This window comes from Camellia sinensis, chromosome 3, assembly GCF_055761805.1.
Source record: "Camellia sinensis isolate YWXY chromosome 3, ASM5576180v1, whole genome shotgun sequence".
Classification (NCBI taxonomy): Eukaryota; Viridiplantae; Streptophyta; class Magnoliopsida; order Ericales; family Theaceae; genus Camellia; species Camellia sinensis.
Window position 1 is genome coordinate 208,859,633 of NC_138963.1, and position 22,212 is coordinate 208,881,844.

At 41.2% G+C, this 22,212-nt stretch overlaps 1 protein-coding gene across 1 annotated transcript in view; it reads right to left on the reverse strand.

Moving 5' to 3' along the window:
• LOC114268825 (patatin-like protein 2) overlaps window positions 1–20,831 on the reverse strand; it is a 30,045-nt gene extending 9,214 nt beyond the window's left edge. The window contains exon 1 of the mRNA XM_082918790.1: window positions 20,548–20,831. Within this exon, the coding sequence (XP_082774916.1) occupies window positions 20,548–20,831 (284 nt within the window). The remainder of the gene's footprint in view (window positions 1–20,547) is intronic.
• Window positions 20,832–22,212: the final 1,381 nt, after the last annotated feature.

A 22,212-nucleotide genomic window follows, 5' to 3' on the forward strand; every position in this document is an offset into this window, starting at 1 on the left:
CTGGGTTTATTACCTTAGGATACGCCGACGTAGAGAAAAGATAATAAAAGATACCCCGGATAAGGATGTTAATGACGATGACTTCTTCTGGGTATCGGGCAATTTTGAGGATCACCAAGCCCAAATCCTAGGCCGAAGTATTAACTGGAAGAAAGGAGAACCTGGTAAAGTTACTTCAGTTTTATGCATGTCTTTCTTTTACTTCGGTTTCAGGCGTCATGACCGATCTAACAGTCATATATTTTTTGCAGACTTGGCCCATCTTGCTTCCTACTATAGTTACCCACATCTGAACACACTCCGAGCCGCACTACGGATTAAAGAAAGAAGTTGGGCCAAGCTTCTAAGCTTTGAACCGACCTACCGATATAGCGGTCGTCGAAAGGCCCGAGTGGCCGATTTCCTTCTTGAGGAAGCACCAGAACCGGACCCAAACTTGCCCGAAATACGACTTGTCCCATTAACTGCTGAAGAAGAGATGGCAAAGAAAAGCAGAGTTAGGGCCCTTCTGACTGCAACAACCAGGGCCGAAGTACCACCAATTATTGAAACGCAGCCTGCCGTTGTGGCCCTCCCTTCACAACGGCCTTCTTCCTCTCGCCCTTCCAAACGCGCCCGATCTACATCAACCGAACAACAACTTATCGATGAGGTTGAATCCATCCCCCAGAGTCCTCCACCTATCCTTCAACCAGAGCAAACCGACCAAGCTGAACCTTCCAATTGGTCTCCGAAGCTAACCTTCAACGACCGAGATATCAAAGTTTCCGATTCGGTTGTTGCTAAAAAAGATCATTTGTTGGCATTCAACTTGGCCAAGAGTGTGTTCCTCCCAAAAGATATGGAGCACCACTTAAAGCAGCTAAACACCGAAATGAAGTCGATCCGGTCCGCATCGAAGTCCATGATTTTGGTAAGTAGCTCTGTCAGTTTTTTTTCTGTCTGATTTCTAACTTTTACTTCGGCTTAAGAGAAGTCTTCGTTTTGTCAGGCCTTACAGAAGAACAACATCACTTACAAGAAAGTCCAAGAGCTTAGAAAAACCACAAGGCAGGCAATGGCGGAAGCCGAGGCAAAGGTGGCCGAGCTAGAAGAAGCTAAAAAGAAAATGGCCGAGATGCAAGCAGAGAACGGCCGACTTGCCGATCTGGTTAATTCGGCTGAAGCGGAGAAGCAGAAAGCCGCCATCGCTATGAAGGACAAGTATCTGCGGGAGTTGGTGAAGCTTGAGAAGAGAAAAGACACCGAAATAACTCAACTAAAAAAGAGCGCGGAGGAAGCCGAAAAGGAGGGGTACAAGCAAGGTTACAAGAAGGCAGAAGATGCCTATGTTAAACAATGCGACGCTGCCAAGGAACTATTCTTCAAGTGCGGCTGGAGGGCGGCTGTTGAGAAGCTCGGTCATGATCAGCAGACCGAGGTCTTCAACCCTCCAACTTACTTTATACCGAAGTCCCTTGCGGAGTATGCGGATGCCTTGCAACAAGAGTTTCTGGAAGACTCCGATTTTGATGACTCCTCTGCTCCCGAAGACATTCCGGTTGTTAGTGCAGACCCGTCACTTCGGTTGGAGCCCATGGTAGAGGACCTACCTATCGAACAGCCAAATGAAACCGTGGTTCCAACCGAAAGCATCCTGGCAACCGAGAGTGAACTTCCTCTTGAAACTGGTCTTCAAGTCACTGGTGACGCGGCTTTTGACGCCGAAATTGAAGAACTTTTTTCCTGATTTTTTTCCTTTTTTGTTACCTTTTTTTTTGTAACCGGGCTATGTCCTCTTGTACTTGCTTTTTGATGAATGAAAATTTTGTTGGACTCTTATTCCGGTTTCTGATTCATATGCTTGCACTTGTAATGTCTTCTATTTACTCCAACTGTTATTTCGGTTTTGGCTGGTTAAACTATGCTTACTAGCCGACCACTCCTTAGCCGATATAATCACTTCGGCTGAGGAGTACAAAGTGTTTAATCCAGCCAATCCAGTTTCAGCCATACCCTCTTTGGCTGAAGAGTAACAAGAGTTGGTTTATTCCAGTCAACCACTCTTCAACCTTGCACTTACTTCGGCTGAAGAGTAACAAGAGTTGGTTTATTCCAGCCAACCACTCTTCAGCCTTGCACTTACTTCGGCTGAAGAGTAACAAGTGTTGGTTTATTCCAGCCAACCACTCTTCAGCCATGCACTTACTTCGGCTGAAGAGTAACAAGTGTTGGTTTATTCCAGCCAACCACTCTTCAGCCATGCACTTACTTCGGATGAAGAGTAACAAGAGTTGGTTTATTCCAGCCAACCACTCTTCAGCCATGCACTTACTTCGGCTGAAGAGTAACAAGTGTTGGTTTATTCCAGCCAACCACTCTTCAGCCATGCACTTACTTCGGCTGAAAAGTAACAAGAGTTGGTTTATTCCAGCCAACCACTCTTCAACCTTGCACTTACTTCGGCTGAAGAGTAACAAGTGTTGGTTTATTCCAGCCAACCACTCTTCAGCCTTGCACTTACTTTGGCTGAAGAGTAACAAGTGTTGGTTTATTCCAGCCAACCACTCTTTAGCCATGAACTTACTTTGGCTGAAGAGTAACAAGAGTTGGTTTATTCCAGCCAACCACTCTTCAGCCTTGCACTTACTTCGGCTGAAGAGTAACAAGTGTTGGTTTATTCCAGCCAACCACTCTTCAGCCTTGCACTTACTTCGGCTGAAGAGTAACAAGTGTTGGTTTATTCCAGCCAACCGCTCTTCAGCCATGCACTTACCTCGGCTGAAGAGTAACAAGAGTTGGTTTATTCCAGCCAACCTCTAAGTTAGTTTTTTCCAGCTAACTTAGAACAATGCTTGCAATATACCTAATCTTTACTAAGGCTAACTTTTACAAAGAACATCTTGTGCTGAAAAGAATTGCTTGTTTTATTGAAGGAAGAAAAAATTGCATATGTTTGAAAAAAGAAAAGCTAAAAGTAAAATAACTTGAGATTGGCCGTGTTCCATGGCCTAGGGATTGCTTTGCCATCCTTGTCTTCTAGGTGGTATGCCCCTTTGCCTGCTAACCCAACCACCTTATAAGGACCTTCCCAGTTTGGGCCTAACTTGCCATCTCCTGGGTTTGAGGTGTTTCCCATTACTTTGCGTAGTACCCAATCTCCAATCTTGAATTGTCTTGGATGGACCTTTTTGCTGTATTTTCTGATTAACTCTCGTTGGTATGAGGCGATGTGGACTAGTGCTCTTTCTCTTCTTTCTTCTGCAAGGTCGAGTTCTAAGGCTATGGCTTCTCCATTTAAGTTTGGATCAAAATTTTCGCTTCGAATTGTGGGGAGGCCAACTTCTAGTGGGATTACTGTCTCCATTCCATAGGCTAAGGAGAATGGTGTTTCTCCTGTCGATCGTCGAGGTGTGGTGCGGTAAGCCCATAAAACGTGAGGAAGTTCATCTACCCACTTGCCTTTTGCCTTTTCTAGCCTTTTCTTTAGTCCATCCAGGACGACTTTATTTGATGTTTCTGCTTGTCCATTTGCTTGAGGATATGCCGGTGTAGAATTGTAGAACTCTATCTTGTACTCTTCACAAAAGTTTCTAAAGATTCTGCCGTCGAACTGAGTACCATTGTCTGAGATCAGTGCTTTTGGTATGCCAAACCGAGTGATAATATTTTGCCAAACAAACTTCTTCACGTCTTTTTCTTTGATTGATGCCAATGTTTCTGCTTCCACCCACTTTGTGAAGTAGTCTGTTGCTGCGAGAAAGAATTTTCTGCCGCCGGGCCCTGTTGGAAGTGGTCCTACTATGTCCAAGCCCCACATTGCGAAAGGCCAAGGGCTAGTTAATGGTAGGAGTTCTCTTGCTGGTTGATGTATTTGGTGCGCGAATTTTTGGCATTTCTCACACTTCTTCACATATTTCTCTGAGTCTGCTTGCATATATGGCCACCAATATCCTTGCGAAATAGCCCTGTCAGCGAGCGACCTTCCCCCTTGATAACTTCCACACACCCCTTCGTGTATTTCGAACAAGAATGCTTCTACTTTGCTGGGATGAACGCACTTGAGGTAAGGCCCAGAGAATGACTTCTTGTATAATGCCAAAGATGGAGATAGCCAAAATCGCTACGATTTTGCCCTTATTCTGTTGGCTTCTTTTTTCTCTTCTGGTAGGATGCCGTCTTTTAGGAACAGGATGATGGGATCCATCCATGAAGGGCCTAATTCTGTGCAACATACTTCTTCTGCTTCGGGGTCTTCTATGCTTGGTCTTGGTAAGAAGTTGATGAGTAATGGATGAGGGATTGATGTATCTGCCATTGAGGCGAGGCCTGCTAGTTCGTCCGCTCGGCTGTTTTCCTCCCTACCAATTTGTTCTATCCTTACTACGTCAAACTTCTTGATTTCTGTTCTGACTAACTCTTGGTATTTGGCCATTCTGTCATGCTTTGCTTCGTATTCGCCAGAAATTTGGTTTACCACCAGCAGAGAGTCACTGTATACCATTAGTTCGGTGGCCTTCATGTAGTATGCTGACTTGAGTCCTGCGAGAAGCGCCTCATACTCCGCTTCATTGTTGGATGCTGGGAAGCCAAGGTTGATTGCTTGCTCTACTACAACCAGGCCGTCTGGAGAGATGAGGACTATGCCAAGCCCTGCACCATGCCGGTTGGATGCTCCATCCACAAAGAGCTTCCACATCTCTCCAACGAATAACTTCCAGCAAGTGGAAGGATCAGATGATGTCGTGGGGTCAAGAATGGTGTTTTCTTCAAGGTCCATGTTGGCTGTCTTCCCTTCGTCCTCTGTTTGAACTGCTGGTGAGCTTTTGTTTGTCTCTTCCTTGTTGTCTTTAATATGGTCTGCCTTGGTGCTTGATTGACTACCTTCTATTAGGGGTTGCGCTATTCCTGCGTCAACTTCCGTCCCTAGTTCGGTTGTGTCAGTTAGGTCGACTGGGCAGATATGATGACTTCCAGGAGTAAACTCTGCGACGAAGTCTGCCAAAGATTGGGCTTTTATTGCGGTCTTGGGTTGGAACTTGATGTCGAATTGTCCCAACTCTACTGCCCACTTCAAAATTCGCCCACTAAAGTTCGCCCTTTCAAACAGAGCTTTTAGTGGAAAGGCTGTGAGGACGACTATGGTGTGGGCGTGAAAGTAGTGCGCCAATTTTCTGGATGCCATCATTAATGCTAATGCTAGTTTCTCCAAGGGCAAGTACCTTGTTTCGGCTCCCAACAATGTCTTGCTGACATAAAAGATGGGCAAGTGTTGTATTCCTTCTGCACGAACCAACACTGCGCTGACTGCGTGCTGAGAGACTGCCAGGTACAAAAAGAGTTCTTCACCAGGTACTGGAGTAACAAGTAGTGGTGGGGAAGACATGTACTCCTTCAAGCTTTCCAGAGCTCGGTCGCATTCTTCATCCCACTCAAACTTGGCCTTTAAAGCTTGGAAGAATGGTCGTAGTCTGTCTGATGACCTGCTTATGAACCGGTTGAGCGCAGCTGCCATACCAGTGAGATGCTGTACTTTTTTGACTGAGTTTGGTCTCTCCAACTCCTGGATTGCTTTAATCTGAGAGGGGTCTGCTTCTATACCTCGGTTGGTCACCAGGAAGCCCAAGAATTTGCCAGATCCAACTCTGAATGAGCATTTGGACGCATTGAGGCGCAACTTGTGTTTCTTCAGGATCTGGAACATCTCGCCTAGATCTTTAGGATGGTCATTCTCATCCTTGCTTTTGACCACCATGTCGTCGATGTAAGCCTCCATTGTTCTGCCTAACAATGGTTCAAACATCTTGGTGACCATCCGTTGGAATGTCGCCCCTGCGTTCTTTAGGCCAAAGGGCATGACCTTGTAGCAATATAATCCCCTTGGTGTCGTGAAGGATGTGACCTCCTGGTCTGGTTCATGCATGGCGATCTGGTGGTAGCCTCTGTATGCATCCAGAAAGCTAAGTCGGTTATGCCCTGCCGTTAGGTCCACCAGCTGATCTATCATTGGTAGAGGAAAGCTATCTTTTGGGCACGCCTTGTTGACTGTTTTGTAGTCGACGCAGACACGCCATTTACCATTCTTTTTTGGCACTACGACTGTGTTGGAGATCCATCTTGGGTAGTGCACTTCTCTTATTGCTCCTGCCTCCAGCAGGTTGCCTACCTCTTCTGCCACTATTTCGGCGTGGTGGAGTGCCGATCTGCGTGTGCGTTGGATGACTGGTCTGGCGGATGGGTGGACATTGAGTTGGTGACTGATGAAGTTTGGATCAATACCTGGCATGTCGTAGGGCGTCCAGGCAAACACTTCGATATTAGAGGTCAAGAATTCCAAGACCTCTAATCTCTCAGTGCTGGACAACGATGAGCCAAGCAAGAAGAACTTATCCGGGTTCTTCTCATCTATTTTTACCTCCACCAAGTCCTCTACCGCTTTCTGATCAGCCTCTTTGCCGACGTCCGCGAATAATTTATTACTTTCTGGTTCTTCCACCGAATGAACATATCCTTTGGCAGCGCGGCTGCCATTCACCGTGGCGAAACATTGTTTTGACATGATCTGATCTCCATAGACTTCTTCAATTATACCGGTGTCGTTGGGGAACCGCATTACCTGATGGTATGATGACGCTACCGAACGCATGGCATGCAGCCATGTTCTGCCCAAGATGATGTTGTAAGTGGAGGGGACCTTCAATACCCAGAACTCCACTTGTTTTGTTACGCTTCCCGCTCTGACCAGAAGAATTATTTTGCCGACGGGCCATTCTGGCATGGAGTTGAATCCAATTAGGGGAGAAACTGCATGCGCCAAGTCTTTGTCTTGCAGCTTCAACTGTTTGAATGTTTCGTAGTACATGATCTCACATGAACTACCCTGGTCAATCAGAATCCGCTTGACGTCAAAATCTTTGACTCAGAGAGTGACAACCAGAGCATCATTGTGAGGACAGTATATTCGATCCAGGTCTTTATCCGAAAAAAGACATGACGTTTGTTGCCTCTGTCTTCCCTTTCTTGGTGGCTGGTTGGGCACCTAGCACTTCTCTAAAGTGCTCAGCCTTTTTAATTGATCCTCTGAGCTCGCATACGCGCTCAGGTTCAAAAACTCCATGTATGACATTGATAATACCTTGAGGTGGTGCGTCGATTGGCATTCTGTTGGGATGGTTATTATGATCTTGGGGGGCCGGTTGCGTCCTTCCTTCAATGTATTTGTCCAAGTGGCCTGCTGCCACCAATTCTTCCAAGTGCTGTCTCAGTGGCGTGCAATTCTCAGTTCAGTGCCCCTTTTCTTTGTGGAAGGTGCACCGTGATCTGTCGTCGTAATTTTTCTGAGTTTCCCCTAGCTTGGCTGGCCACTTGACAAAAGGCTCATCTTTTATTTCGCTCAGAATCCGATATATTGGTTTTTTGAACGCCGTTGTTATGGTAGTGTGGATTCTTAACCATCTTTTGTCTGGGTCTTCTCCGTTATCTCGTCTGCCACGCCCGTTTTTATTCTGCCGATCTACTGTATTGACCTTTGCTGAGGTCTTCTTTTCTGGTACTGCGGTTGCACTAGATTTTGCTTTGGCACGTGCGCCATCCTCTTCTACCCTGATGTGCTGATGCACTCTCTCCATCAGGGCTTCCATGGTAAGGGGTGGCGTCATGGTGATCGAGTCCCTTAGTCTGTTTCCGACTGGAAGGCCTCTTTTATACTTCTCAATGGCTAGATTGGTGGGGCAGTCTCCAATCTGGTTGAATGTCTCCCAGTAGCGACTGTTGTAAGATCTGAGGGTCTCTTTTTCACTCATGTTGATGGAGAGCAACTGGTCTATTTCCACCGGTGTTTTAGTGTTTGTTCGAAACCTTGTTACGAACGCTTCTGCCAATTGGGCCCAAGAGGCTATGCTGCCCTCTGGGAGCTTCTCGAACCAAGTCAAGCCGAGGTCGCCAAGGCTTGATGGGAAAACTATGCACATTAAAGCCTCGTTTCGCCTGTACACAGCCATGACTTGGCGAAAGTGGCTCAAGTGTGAATACGGGTCCGTCTTTCCTTCATATGTAGGGAATTTCGGCTGAAGGAAGCCTGATGGTAGGGGAGCGTTTTCGATTGCTGGAACAAACGGCGAAGTCTGTAGTCTTGCCAATGCTTTGTCCGTTGGTTCGTAGGCTGGTCGCGGTATTGGCATTCCAACCTCGACGCTTCCATGCGTCCGAGGAGCCAACCGCTGTAAGGCTGAAACTCTATGTGGATCCCTTGCCCTGGCATCCTCCTTGCATCGTGCTTTTTCTTCGAGCACGGTTCGTAAGTCGGATGATCTGGGTAATTCTGTCTGTCTGGATCTGGTTTGGTGTGAATGTGAGGGCCAATATGTGCTTCCTTCAGTGTATGACCTTTCAGATCTCGTCCTCTCAGACCTGGAGTGACGAGTTCTGGAAGACCAGGATTGAGTGTCGCCTGTCCTGAGGCTTCTGCTCTCTCCTTGTGAGGGTGTAATGTTCCTACTACGATTCTCTGAGTGGCGAGGGGGCGTCTTGTTTTTGCGCCCCTCTCCTGTTGCCACCTCTTTTTCTTCATCTGGCGTTTCAAGGCCTCCATGTCCGCCGCCATCTTTTTTATCAATTCATCTTGTTCTTTTACGCTATCTTCCAGAGCTTGAGGGTCAATCCTCTGTCTTTGTCTGTTGGGACTTTGAGAATGGGACTGACGGGGGCTGTGAGTCCGTCTCCCCCTAGCATCCCTCCTGGAGGTATGTCTTTGGGGCTCCAAGTCTGCCATGGGAGGGACAGAAGGTAATCCTTCACGCCTTGCGCCCCCTTCTGGAGTTAGTCCGTCGACGGCGGACTGCGGTAGTTCTTCAATGTGTGCCATTGATTGAGAAAAGGAGAAGCTTAGTCAAGAGATTTTTTGTTCTTGTCTGTTTTTCCCACAGACGGCGCCAATTGTACGGGGAGGAAATAATTCTCCTCGTATAATCCTATTGACCAAGTCCACGCTCCTCCGTACGACGTCGCTTTATCACCTGAAAACACAAACGTGAGCTAGCCGGCGAGTGAGTGCCGGAAACCTCTCCGATGCCTAAGTCAGTAAGCTTGACAAATAGACAAAGTTTTATGTTCTCAGAAAGAATTGTGTTCAATTACCTCCTCCAAGGTGATGCTTGTGAGCTTTTATAGGTTTCGAGTGGCATAATCCTAGTAGGACTTTTATTTCTCCATGCAGAGTCCTCCTAGGATTCATACTCCTAAAGGATAATGCTTATCCTTTTACACCCCCCCAACTGCTTAAACCAAGTGGGATGGTTTTCTCCATGGCCGAACTACCATTTGACCGAAGTAAAACTGGCTATGCTGAGCCACAAAGTAAGCCAAACTATCCTTAGTTCAGCCCTTCCCTTTACTCTTCCTTATATCGGTTTCTCATCTGTTCAACCCATGGTGTGTTTGGACCGAACCAACGACTCTCGACCGGTATAACTCCCTGACCGGTACACCTCTAAGGCCGACATAACTTCAAGGCCGGTCTAACTCCAAGTTGCTCCCGGACCCGAAGTACATTTACAACCCTTTAACCGAAGTAACTTTATAATTCCTGAGCCGAAGTAATTTTGCCTCCCTGGGCCGGAGTAACTTTGTTTCTCCTAGGCCGGAGTAACCTTGCTCTCCTGGGCCGGAGTAACCATTACGGCCTTTTTACTTAGTCCTTCGCACTTTGGGCCTCAAAGCCCAACTCGCAGCTCGGCCCAATTTTTTCCAAAAATTACCCTCTCAGGTGCATACAAGAATAATCAATTGAGTTGACCTAAGTGGTTCTCTTATCTTCTAACTACGGATTTTGATCATTTCCATTTCATCTTCATTTCATTTCATTAGATAACACATCACCTTAGCATGTCAATGTAACTTTTAAAACTTTTCTTGATAATTTTTAAACTTAAAATAAAGATATGTTAATATGAACCTTTTTTTAGCCATTTACTATGGAAAGAACATTTTCATTTCAATCTTGTAATACAGAGGATCTCAGTCACGTAACTAATTAATAAAAATGAGTCAGTATTATCTTATTAGTAAAGTTTTCCACCATATAATACTCCGAAACTATTAAATAATTACTCTTGACTGTGACATTAAAAATATGATGGTTGGCAACATATATATGTCTTGATACAATGTAAAATTATTAAGTCGAGAACGAATTGATATGAGCTTAATTATATATGTCAATCATATTTAAATGATAATTCCATCTATCAACTACTGTAACATTGTGAGACATTTAACACAACAAAAACACATTTTGTTAAATATTCATCAACGATGTTTAGCGCCAACTGAAATGGCCAATAAGAAGTTCATAATTAAAGTAACGTGAACTTAATGGCCACAATGATGCTTAGTTCATAATTAATTAGGCCTCATTTTTTATGGTGCTTAAATGAAGGTGTTCATAAAAAATAAAAACAAAACGAAAAATGATGGTGTTCAAAGTGACGTGTGGGTGTCAATTTCCGACCACATTACCAATCAGGTACTCAGCTGGAGAACACTGACAGAATAGATTAAACCCGAACGACCTGCAACAGAAAGAAGAGATTCCGGCGGTGGTTCGTCCACCCAGGGGCACTCCGACGATCAAGTCAGTAAAATATCTCTCAAAGATAAGCAATAATGCTTAACTCACTAGACAAAGCATAAAAGATATACCTTAAACCCATAGGGGTGCCTCCTTTTTATAGCCAACATAATCCTAATCACAATAGAAGCCTACCTCTAATGGATTTAGGATTACTGCTAATTTTGGACTCCCAATAGGATTAGGATAAACTCTTTAAGAGTCTTATCTTTACCCAAACTGAAGTGTTCTCCCATTCTAAGACTCTTGTCCCTTACCCGCTTATCTCGGATTCCGATTTCTTTGTAGATAACCTCGGCCTAGTCGAGATCATATCGGCGTCATGACCAGGACACGTGGCACCTCGGCTGGCACTTCGGTGACACCTCAACCACGTGTTGTCATTCAAAAATTATGTCCCCACAACTGCCCCCTAGGTTCTATTACCTCGGCATCTTGAGGTGATGGAACCTATATCATTTCTTCCATTTTAGCACGTCGGCTATGCTTGCTTCATCGTCTATTGCCGAAGTCAAAACTCGTCGACTCAATATGACCAAGACCTATAGTCTGCTTTCGTCAATGCCTTAGATCCAATGACCAAGTTCGTTCAAGTTTCTCAGCCAAAATCATCCTCCTAGCCGAGGTATTTGCTTCATTGAATCAAGAACTCCAAGAGTTCCAGCATCCGTAAGAGCTGGTACGCATAATATTTCAACCGTTTTCACCACGTGCCTTTTCCCTACTGGACCAGACCTGATATGCGCCATCAAGTCGTATCACGTTTGCGCGTGCCGTCTGACAAGCACGTCGTCCAAGGCACCATAATTGCCATTTTGCCATCATCTTCATGCTTTTGATCAAAATCAAAACTTTCTCTTTCAAATCCTTCATTGCTGCTTTTGCGAAGCTTTCTGCAACCAGTTTCACTCTCTCCCTCCGGTGAGGCTTTCGTTGCACTTCTTTGCTTACTACCACCATCTGACATCGGTGTACTTCACACCGGCCTTTTTGTAATTTAAACAATCATTCTTCAATGTTAGGCCAAAGTGCCTTCTTTCCTTTTCTGAATGCATTCTTTAATTTCTTCTTTCAACGTAGTTGTATGCGTCTTCTTTTTACTCTTGTATGATTCTATAAAAATAATTTGCATGTCTTCAAAATACACCTTAACTGTGCAATCTCCTCGGGGTTTAACACCTCGGTTGTACCCACTAATCGGTTTACCTCAGCCTCGGCTTAACACTTGAAAATATTTTTTACAATATTTTCACAAGTGTTATTTACAACTCAATACTTCACTCTTAGCAAGACTTTTGTCTTCAAATTTCTTCCAAGTCTCGGCAACATGGTAATCTCAGCAAGTATGTAGATATTTCTTTCAACATAACATTGGCTTAACTTGTAAATTTTTCTCAAAATTTCAACAAGTGTTAATCATGACATCGGTTTAACTTCAACTTGTAAATTTCAATTTCAACAAGTGTTAAACATAATCTCGGTTTAACTTCAACTTGTAAACTTTTCTCAAGTTTTAACAAGTGTTAAACATATTCACGGTTTAACTTCAACTTGTAAACTTTTCTCAAGTTTCAACAAGTGTTAAACATGACCTCGGTTTAACTTCAACTTGTAAACTTTTCTCAAGTTTCAATAAGTGTTAAACATAATATCGGTTTAACTTCAACTTGTAAACTTATCTCAAGTTTCAACAAGTGTTAAATATATTCTCGGTTTAACTTCAACTTGTAAACTTTTCTCAAGTTTCAACAAGTGTTAAATATCATCTCAACTTGTGAAATTCCAACTCCCAAGCATCATTCTTCAGCCTTTTGCCCCCTAATGTAAACTTAAGTTCCACTTAGGTTCTTATTAGGCACGTGGCTTTGACCTTGATATTGCTCTATGGACAGGGGATCCGCCCTTTGCATGGCTTTCACATACTCCTTTGTGGAAAAAATTCTTTAACTTAGGCCAAGCTCTTCTCTTTTCGGCCTTAATCATCTAAGCCGAGATCTTGTCTTCTGGGTTCTGGGATTCCAAATCTGGAATCTGGGATCTGTTACTTGGGCTAAGCTCTTGTCTTCTCGTGTCCAGTATTATCTCGGCTTCGCTTCGGCGAATCATTTCTCTTCTCTTATTTGGACGCCTTTGTCCCCGGCGTGTCTTCCTCGGCTCTGGCATACTTTTCTATCTTGGCCATCAGCTCCTCCATGCTTTTGGTAATGTATTTGCCAGTGATTTTTGAAGCAGGCGGTCATCCTTCAAGCCGTTTTTAAACAACATGACCGCCACCTCTTGGTTACATCCTGGTATTCGGTTGAATACCTCATAGTACCTTTTGGCATAAGCCCTACGGCTTTCATCCTCGCCGATCTTCAGGGCCATTAGGGCGTCCACCCTCAATGGCTATAGTTTGTTTGTCACGAATCTAGCCATAAACATCTCGGCCAGGCCTTCCCAGGTTTTCACAGCTCCTTTTGGCAACTTGTGAAACCAATTCGATGTAACTTCTCCGAAGGATGAGGGAAACACCTTGCAGAGCAACGGCTCGTTCCCAGTGCACAACGCCATCGAGTTCAGGTACAAGCCGACGTGATGGTTGGGGTCCGACTTACCGTCGTAGATCTGGAATCTCGACATGCTAAACCTCTTCGAGGCTTTGAATTTGTCCAATTCTACCGAGAACGGCGTTCTCAGCTTGACTGGAGAGGTTACCTCGGCATCTTGTTGCTTCCTCTGTAGGTGATCCCCCAGATCCTCTTTGGTTCGTCCAGGAGCTCGGTTATCTCCGAATTTCAGCTTTTTTGGTGCACTACTTATAGTGTCATTGTGAGTCTTTTTGGACCTCCCTCCACTGGTCGTGTCGAAACAGAGTTCATTCCCCTGAACATCTTAATGTTCTTTGGTGCAGGTTCCTTTTGTTCGACGTGTCTTCTGGGATTCTCCATGCCCGACCTCCCGCGAAGGTCGGTGAGAATGTCCCTTGGTCCTGCCATGCTAAGGAACTGCAGGAACCGTTTTCTGTCCCCCTTTCTGGGCACTTTTCATGGCTGCTGGAATCGGCGTATCATGTGGCGGGAACGGTGGCTGCATGACGTTGGTTTGCATCATGAAATTGACGACCGATTGCAGGTCTGCCAATTTGTTTGCCATCTCTTTTACTTCTTCGTCCCTCCACAGGCATCTATCCTTCCATACCTAGAGGTCATCCTCGTTGTAGTACCTGCTTCGATCTGGTTTCTTTGGCACGTCGCCATCCTGACCGACGTCCTTCTCACCATGATTCTGGTTCTGGGTTTCCTCGTTGCGACCATCCTCCTCTATACTTGGATCAATGTGCCTGCTGTTCCCAACAGGGGTTTCGTCCCCAACTTTATCCTTTTGTCCGTTGTTGGCCATCTATTCTTCTTTCTTTCCCACAGACGGCGCCAAATTGTGAGTGTCAATTTTCGACCACACTACCAATCAAGTACTCAGCTGGAGAACACTAGCAGAATAGATTAAGCCCGAACGACCTGCAACAGAAAGAAGAGATTCCGGCGGTAGTTCGTCCACCCGGGGGCACTTCGACGATCAAGTCAGTAAAATATCTCTCAAAGATAATCAATAGTGTTTAACTCACTAGACAAAGCATAAAAAACATACCTTAGACCCATGGGGGTGCCTCCTTTTTATAGCCAACAAAATTCTAATCCCAATAGAAGCCTAACTCTAATGGACTTAGGATTACTGCTAATCTTGGACTCCCAGTAGGATTAGAATAAACTCTCGAAGAGTCTTATCTTTACCCAAACTGAAGTCTTCTCCCATTCTAGGACTCTTGTCCCTTATCCGCTTATCTCGGATTCTGGTTTCTTCGCAGATAACCTCGGCCTAGCCGAGATCATCTCGACGTCATGACCAGGACACGTGGCACCTCGACTGGTACTTCGGTGACACCTTGGCCACATGCTGTTATTCAAAAATTATGTCCCCACATGACGCAAGGAAGCATGTAAGAGCAACTCCAACCACACTTTCTACTTTTCAGTAGCTAAAGTACAAAAAAAGTACAATCTTTATTTTACCTAATTACTTTATCTATTGTGTTCTCCAACTACGCTCTTTATTTTACTTAATCATTTAAACTAACTTAATTAAAATCCAATCATTTAAATTTGCAATAATAATAAATTTGCCCATACAAACATACAAAATTTGTAGAGTGAGGAGAAAAAAAAATACAAAATAAGTTATTTCGTAATTCATCAAACAAAATTGAAAGAACATATAAAATTGCTACACACACACACATATATAAAATATATAAAATCCCAAATCCAAGACATAAATATACAAAAATCTAAAATACATACATATATAATTGTTTAGAAAGCCTCTGGGACTCTTCAATTATAGCCATCAAAAATATAGGGTGGTAAAGTAGTTAACCCAATAGGTAGCTCATTGGAGCTCAAAATTAAACTTATATTGGCTAAAATACCTAACAAGCCTTGTTTAATTATCCCTTTAGAGATGCTCTAAGAAGGGTAAATAAAAACAAACATAGCTAGTCAATAAGGAATCTCTTCTGTAAAATTCTATAGGCCGAAAATTAATTAATTAAAAAATGAATGATGTATAGGCCTTATATTTGAATTTAATTAATAATATAGCAACTCTTACCTACTTGTAATGAATAGATTCCATTATATCATCGGATGGTGGGTATAATAATATTTTTTTAATTAAAATAATTATAAATTTACATATTTAATTCATAGATATTAGATATGTAATGGAGATTCTCCATTACACACATAGAATGGAAATGATCAAAGTTTCAACTGTAATCCCTTCTCGTTCGGAGAAAGCAGCTATTTCCATACATGGATCGGCCCAACAAATATGCCCGAACTCTAACCTTAATTAAGAACCCTTGCCCCCAAGTTGGCGACCTTTTTGATAAACCAGCATCGAAATACACGAAAAGAGCTATCTATGTTTATCCTTGAAAGTTGACCTCTACTCTTCACTTAGGAAATGAAAATTTTCAGAAAATAATAAATTTGAGTTTAATGTCAAAGCAAGCATGAAAATTTTTCTAAAACGGAAAATTGCAAAATTAAAGGTCTAAACAATAGAATTTGTCAGAAACTAAACACAGGGTAAACATGGGCCTTTCGGAGATAATCCACCAACGTTAATCCAATCACTTATTTACCATTTTGTCATTCTAATCCAAATGGGTCAAATAGGCCAAAACCATGAAATCTACATCATTATTATGTTATTTATGTTGAGATTATTGTACATTCCACGAACGCAATTATTATACATTCCACGAATGTAAATAGAACTACATTCATATGTACGTCAAAGAGAAAAATCACATAGAAATTTTTATAGTTCAGCAGAATTAAAGTAACCAACAAAATAAAAATAAATAAAATAAAATACGAATGTCTTGTTTATGCTGATTCTTTTACAGATGTGTTTATGACGAGTTCTGCCTTCAAAAATTTGATAGTTGTATAATCTGCAGAAGACAAAGTTGCTGATTCTCACATGAGAAAATGATGATCTAAAGTATAGAATTTGCTACGTATTTACCCGCAAAAAAAACGTGGAATAAGTTTGTATTATAATAATTTCTATTTAATTGGATAAGGGTTGATAAAAAAAATATTGTATTTAATAATGTCTTGCTTATGCAATTCTTGGCCATTCTCTTTCAGATCATACGCCACACACGTAGAGCTTGAACTCGACCTAATCAGTTTGTAGGTGACAAGGTACAACATAAACAGAATACGTAATTGGCAAGGACACGGATACAGATATACATTGACGCCGCAATTTTAAAAAATATTAGACGTGACATATTACTACAACATATAAGAGTTTTAGAGATTAAATGTTTTGGTCTCTAAAAGTGAAAATTTTGTTGTAAAAGACATTTAAGGACCAATTTCTATCATCGTGAGGATAGTCAGTAAAAAGTCGTCTCGAAAAATAAAAAACAAGGCTTTTAGCTACAAAATTTTTAAAATGCCACTAATAAATAGATTTTTAGGAACAAAATAATTTAGTCTCAAAATAGTTTATTTTTTGAGACAAAAATTTGGTCCCGAATAGATAATAATTCATCATCAATGTCTAAATTTCGTTGCTAAAAATATAATCACATTTTTCGCAACAAAAATATTTGCTCCCGAAAAAATAATTTTGTTCCTAAATTTTTGTCCCCAAAACCTTAATTTTTTTGTAGTGTGTAAATTATATAATTATATATATTTATTGTCTATGATGTGTATGAATATTTAATTTTAAATTAATAAAAAAAATATAACATAATACAAATTTTAAAAGTTTCATAGATGATGAGCTAATAGTTATAAATCTATATTGTTTATCATAAGATTTTTTTTTTTCTTTTTAGTTCAAATTTATGATATGTGTCATGTGTCTACCGCATTTTCAAATTATCCAAAACTTGTCGGATTGTTTTTTTAGACATTTTCAAAGTGACCAAAACTTGTCAGATTGGTTTTTTTTTTTTTTAAACGGTAGGAAAAATGTGAGCTTATATCAAACACGTGTAAAAGTCACATGTTTAAAAGTGTAAGATATTGTTCAAATTTTAATATTAAATAAATAGATTTATGAAGAAATCAAATTATATATATATTAAGAACACATGCTAATAACTGCAACTAAATTTCAACAGAAATACACAAAACAATAAAAGGGTAAAGAGACGAAACCGAAGCCTGCACGGAAGCAGTTTCCTTAAAACAGATTTCGCCGCCTCACTGGTCGAGTGCTTGAGGAATCCCCGCGTCTGTCTCCCAGGATACGACGGTCAAAACCAACTACGGCAGAAGCACTCTCTGTCTAGCTTAGCGAACAAAACAATGGCAGCACTCTCTCACTATAGGAACTTTCAGGCAAACTGACTTGTGAAATGGAAGTAAAAATTTCTGTGTTTTGAGACTTGACAGGAGGATCTCAATTTATAAATGTATAGGGGAGAGAGGAAGAGCCTCCAGCCTTTATGGCTGTTCATAATGCACCATTAACCTCTGCAATAAAGGTAGGAGTTACAAACCCCATTAATGCAGGAGTTACAAATTTCATTACCTTTTTTCCATGAAGCTAACTTCATGAGGTAATTTTTCATTCAAATCTCAATGGTTTTTTGGCCATTCACAATAGATGGTTGGGACCCACTTTAATCTTTAATTAAAGTCACCACACTTTAATATTAAATTAAAGTCCCCAAAAATCATTTTTTTCAACAATCCCCCACATGAATAAAAATTGAGCGAATGACTCAACAAACGAACACCATTCAACAATAATGACTCTGAGAGAGAGTACAACGGACTAACCCCGACATCAGAGAAGGTAGCTTTTGGCTTTGAACCTCTCCCAGTGAAAACCTATCGAGTTTACTGGCTGATCAGTGAATAAGACATCTTGAACTGCTCTGCCGTTTATGTAAACTGAAACAATAGATCTCACACGGGAATTACTCCTACCACCATTCTGTTCTCACTGGTGTGCCCTGTGTGGCCCTAGACACTAGCCTGGTTCAGCGAGTGGTTTCAAAGAATCTCGGCCTGCCCAATTCTTCTAGAAGCGGCCCCACTTCACACTCACATAAGTGACTCTACTTGAGTATCCTGCTATACTCAGCTCAATAGCTTAACACACTAGAGTCATTAAAAGCTCAGCTTAACCTCTACACTTGCAGGTATCACTGATAGAAGGAATGGCTGGAGGTTTAACCTCCTCAGTGACATACCACCGTTACACGCAATTAGGTTGTCCCATTGAACCTAGATCTTGGGATCTCCAGTCAACTAGGTTGGGTTTCCATTCCGGTAACTTTCAAAGGCCTAAACCCCATTCCTTTTGACGACGTTTCGACTAACATTCGATTTAACCCTTTGGTTAGCGAATCCGCAATGTTGTCCTTAGACTTTACATAGTCTATAGAGACAACTCCATTCGAGAGTAGTTGTCGTATGGAATTATGTCTACCACGGATATGTCTAGACTTTCCATTATACATATTACTCTGTGCCCTACCAATTACAGATTGACTATCACAATGAATACAAATAGCAGGCACAGGTTTGGACCAACTTAGAATATCTTCAAGGAAATGGCAAAGCCATTCAGCTTCTTCCATTGCTTTATCCAAAGCAATAAACTATGATTCCATCGTTGATCTAGATATACACGTTTGTTTGGAAGATTTCCAAGACACCGCTGCTCCACCAAGAGTGAACACATATCCACTAGTGGACTTTGAGTCCTTTATATCTGATATCCAATTTGCGTCACTATAGCCTTCAAGCACCGCTGGATATCGAGTATAATGCAGCCCATAATCCCGAGTGTAACGTAAATACCTTAACACCCGCACAATACCCTTCCAATGAGAAGCATCGGGATTACTTGTGTATCTACTAAGCCTGCTAACCGAGTAGGCTATATCCGGCCTAGTACAACTCATCAGATACATTAAACTTCCAATTACCCGAGAATATTCTAATTGCGAGACACTTTCATTATTATTCTTGGTAAAATGTAGACTTAAGTCTACAGGTGTCGATGACACACTCGTATCTGATCCACTAAACTTCTCAAGTATCTTATCAACATAATGAGACTTAGATAGTACAATTCCGTCAGAGATTCTGGTAATCTTAATTCCCAGAATAACATCTGCAATGCCCATATCCTTCATGTCAAACTTAGAGTTTAACAACTTCTTGGTAGTTTTGATCATTTCATCATTACTACCTATAATGAGCATATCATCAACATATAGACACAAAATGACATAACCTCTGTCAGTGTCTTTGACATAAATACACTTGTCACATTCGTTGATTCTAAACCCATTTGACAACATTGCGTTGTCAAACTTTCCATGCCATTGTTTAGGCGCTTGCTTCAAACCATACAAAGATTTGACAAGTTTACAAACTTTCCTGCTTTGCCCTGGAGCTGAAAATCCTTCAGGTTGCTCCATGTAGATTTCTTCATTCAAATCTCCATTTAAGAAAGCTGTCTTTACATCCATCTGGTGAATTTCTAGATTGCGCAAAGCAGCAATCGCAATCACCATCCGAATGGATGTTATCCTAGTAACAGGTGAGTACGTATCAAAGTAATCCAGGCCTTCTCGTTGCCTGTACCTTTTGATAACGAGCCTCGCCTTATACTTGTCAATAGACCCATCGGCCTTCATCTTTCTTTTAAAAATCCATTTGCAGCCTAAAGGCTTACAACCTGGAGGTAAATCTACCAACTCCTAGGTGTGGTTCTGTAAGATGGAGTCAATCTCACTTTTGATCGCTTCTTTCCATAATGGACTCTCAGGAGAAGTCACAGCTTCGTGGAAAGTTTGAGGTTCATTCTTAACCATACAAATTAAGAAGTCTGGACCAAAAGATTTGGATATTCTAGCCCTTTTACTCCTTTTGGGCTCATCTAAAACCTCAATTTGATCATCACCTGAATCATCAATATGATCATCCTCACTAGCAAGCTCATCAAATTTCTCCAAAGACCTTGGAACCCTTTCATGGGTTCGGCAAGAAAAAATGTCTTCAAAGAAACATGCATTCCTTGACTCCATAATGGTATTCTTGTGTATGTCTGGAATTTCAGACTTATGTACAAGAAATCGATATGCACTACTATTTTGTGCATAACCAATGAATATACAATCCACGGATTTCGGGCCTATCCTAACCCATTTGGGTGTAAGAATTGCCATTTTTGCAAGACACCCCCACATTCGTAAGAATTTATACGAAGGCTTAACGCCTTTCCATAACTCATATGCTGAGCTCTTGGAACAAAACACACTATAGAGTGAGTCTGCCAAGCTGTTGAACACATAGTTCCGGCAAAGATAGTCTGTCTGCTTCCATGTGTCAAGCGCCATGACTTTCTGCCTATCAGGCTCCTTCTCTGCCACGGCTGGAGGATCCTCGCTCAGAACCTTTGCAAGGTTTAGCGTGGTCAAGTAGAACAGCATCTTTTGTTGCCATCTCTTGAAGTTCACCCCAGTAAATTTCTCTGGGCGCTCATGATGACTGAGCGGTCCTCCTAGAACAGCCGGAGTAACGCCATGGTTGACCACAGAGGTCACAACAGCAGGGGTTGGCAACCCAGTTGCCCCGGGGTTCAGATCCCCACCAACATTAGCAATAGCAGCAGCATCAGTGATAGTTGCCATTTCTGAACAAATAAAACCTCATTTTTAGCCAAGGCTAAACACTTTGGTTTCTATTCCAGAAAACCACACCAAAATCTAAACTTACAAGCAATTTAAACTTGCAAACAATTTAAAATTGCTACAACTAAATACATGCATATAAAATGCGTCTAATAAGCAAATAAAACTTGCTACTACAAATTGGTAAACAAACCAACTAAATTTCAAGAAAAACATTTCTTCAAACATAAAGAAAAATAACCAATCCAATTGAGGATTATAAGTAGTCCAAACAATTCCTTTCTACGCTTAGGTATGCCTACAAAAGAGTTAGTAGAAAACGACAACATAATATAAAGCAATTGTACATACAATCAAATATTATTTAACCTTCTAGCAAATCATAGAATAGCAAAACCTTATAACTTCTACATTAAATTAAAAAATTAATTGCCATAAATTATATAAGAATTTAATTCACAATAACCATGTAAATAAATATAGGCAAGTTACACAAATTTTATAACTCCAAAGAACTACATTTAATTCAAACTTTAATTCATCCAATTAAATCACACACTATTCATGGAAATAACTTATGTGTATAACTCTAGAAAATTAGAAGCAATTTCACATGCAAATTAGATAGTAAAGCTAGAAGCATGCAAAATCAAAATATACATATGCAACATTAGACAAATAGGATGAAACCAAATAAGTAGCATGCAGTTTATATAAATAATTTGAATTGTTTATATGTAATAAACTAATAACCAAGCACTTCAAATATATAACCATTCAACCATTAACATGCAAAAATTCTAAAGATTAAATCATGTAATCTAGTCTAGAAAATAATAAGCATGTAACAAATTAAAACCTAGAATAGAATAGAATTAGCATGTCAAAATTGCAACATCAATAAATTATATTTTATAACCTTAAAATTCATGCAAATCATAGAAGGGGAATAATGAACCATACTCATAAAATAAGATCATAGTAATACAATTAAGTATACAAATTATGATAGAGCATTCTAATTAAACTAAACAATTAGAGAATCATATTGCATAATTTACAATCATTGAAATAGGGTGCAATTCCGCAACAGTTCCTAGTAACATTATACAAATGTCTATATAAATCTATTCGATTAATTTCATAGGAAAACATATATGCGAAATCTGTTTTAAGCTTGTTGTTCAAATTTTGAAATTAAATAAATAGATTTATGAAGAAATTAAATTATATATATACTAAGAACACATGCTAATAATTACAACTAAATTTCAATAGAAATACACAAAACAATAAAAGGGTAAAGAGACGAAACCGAAGCCTGCACGGAAGCAGTTTCCTTAAAACAGATTTCGCCGCCTCACTGGTCGAGTGCTTGAGG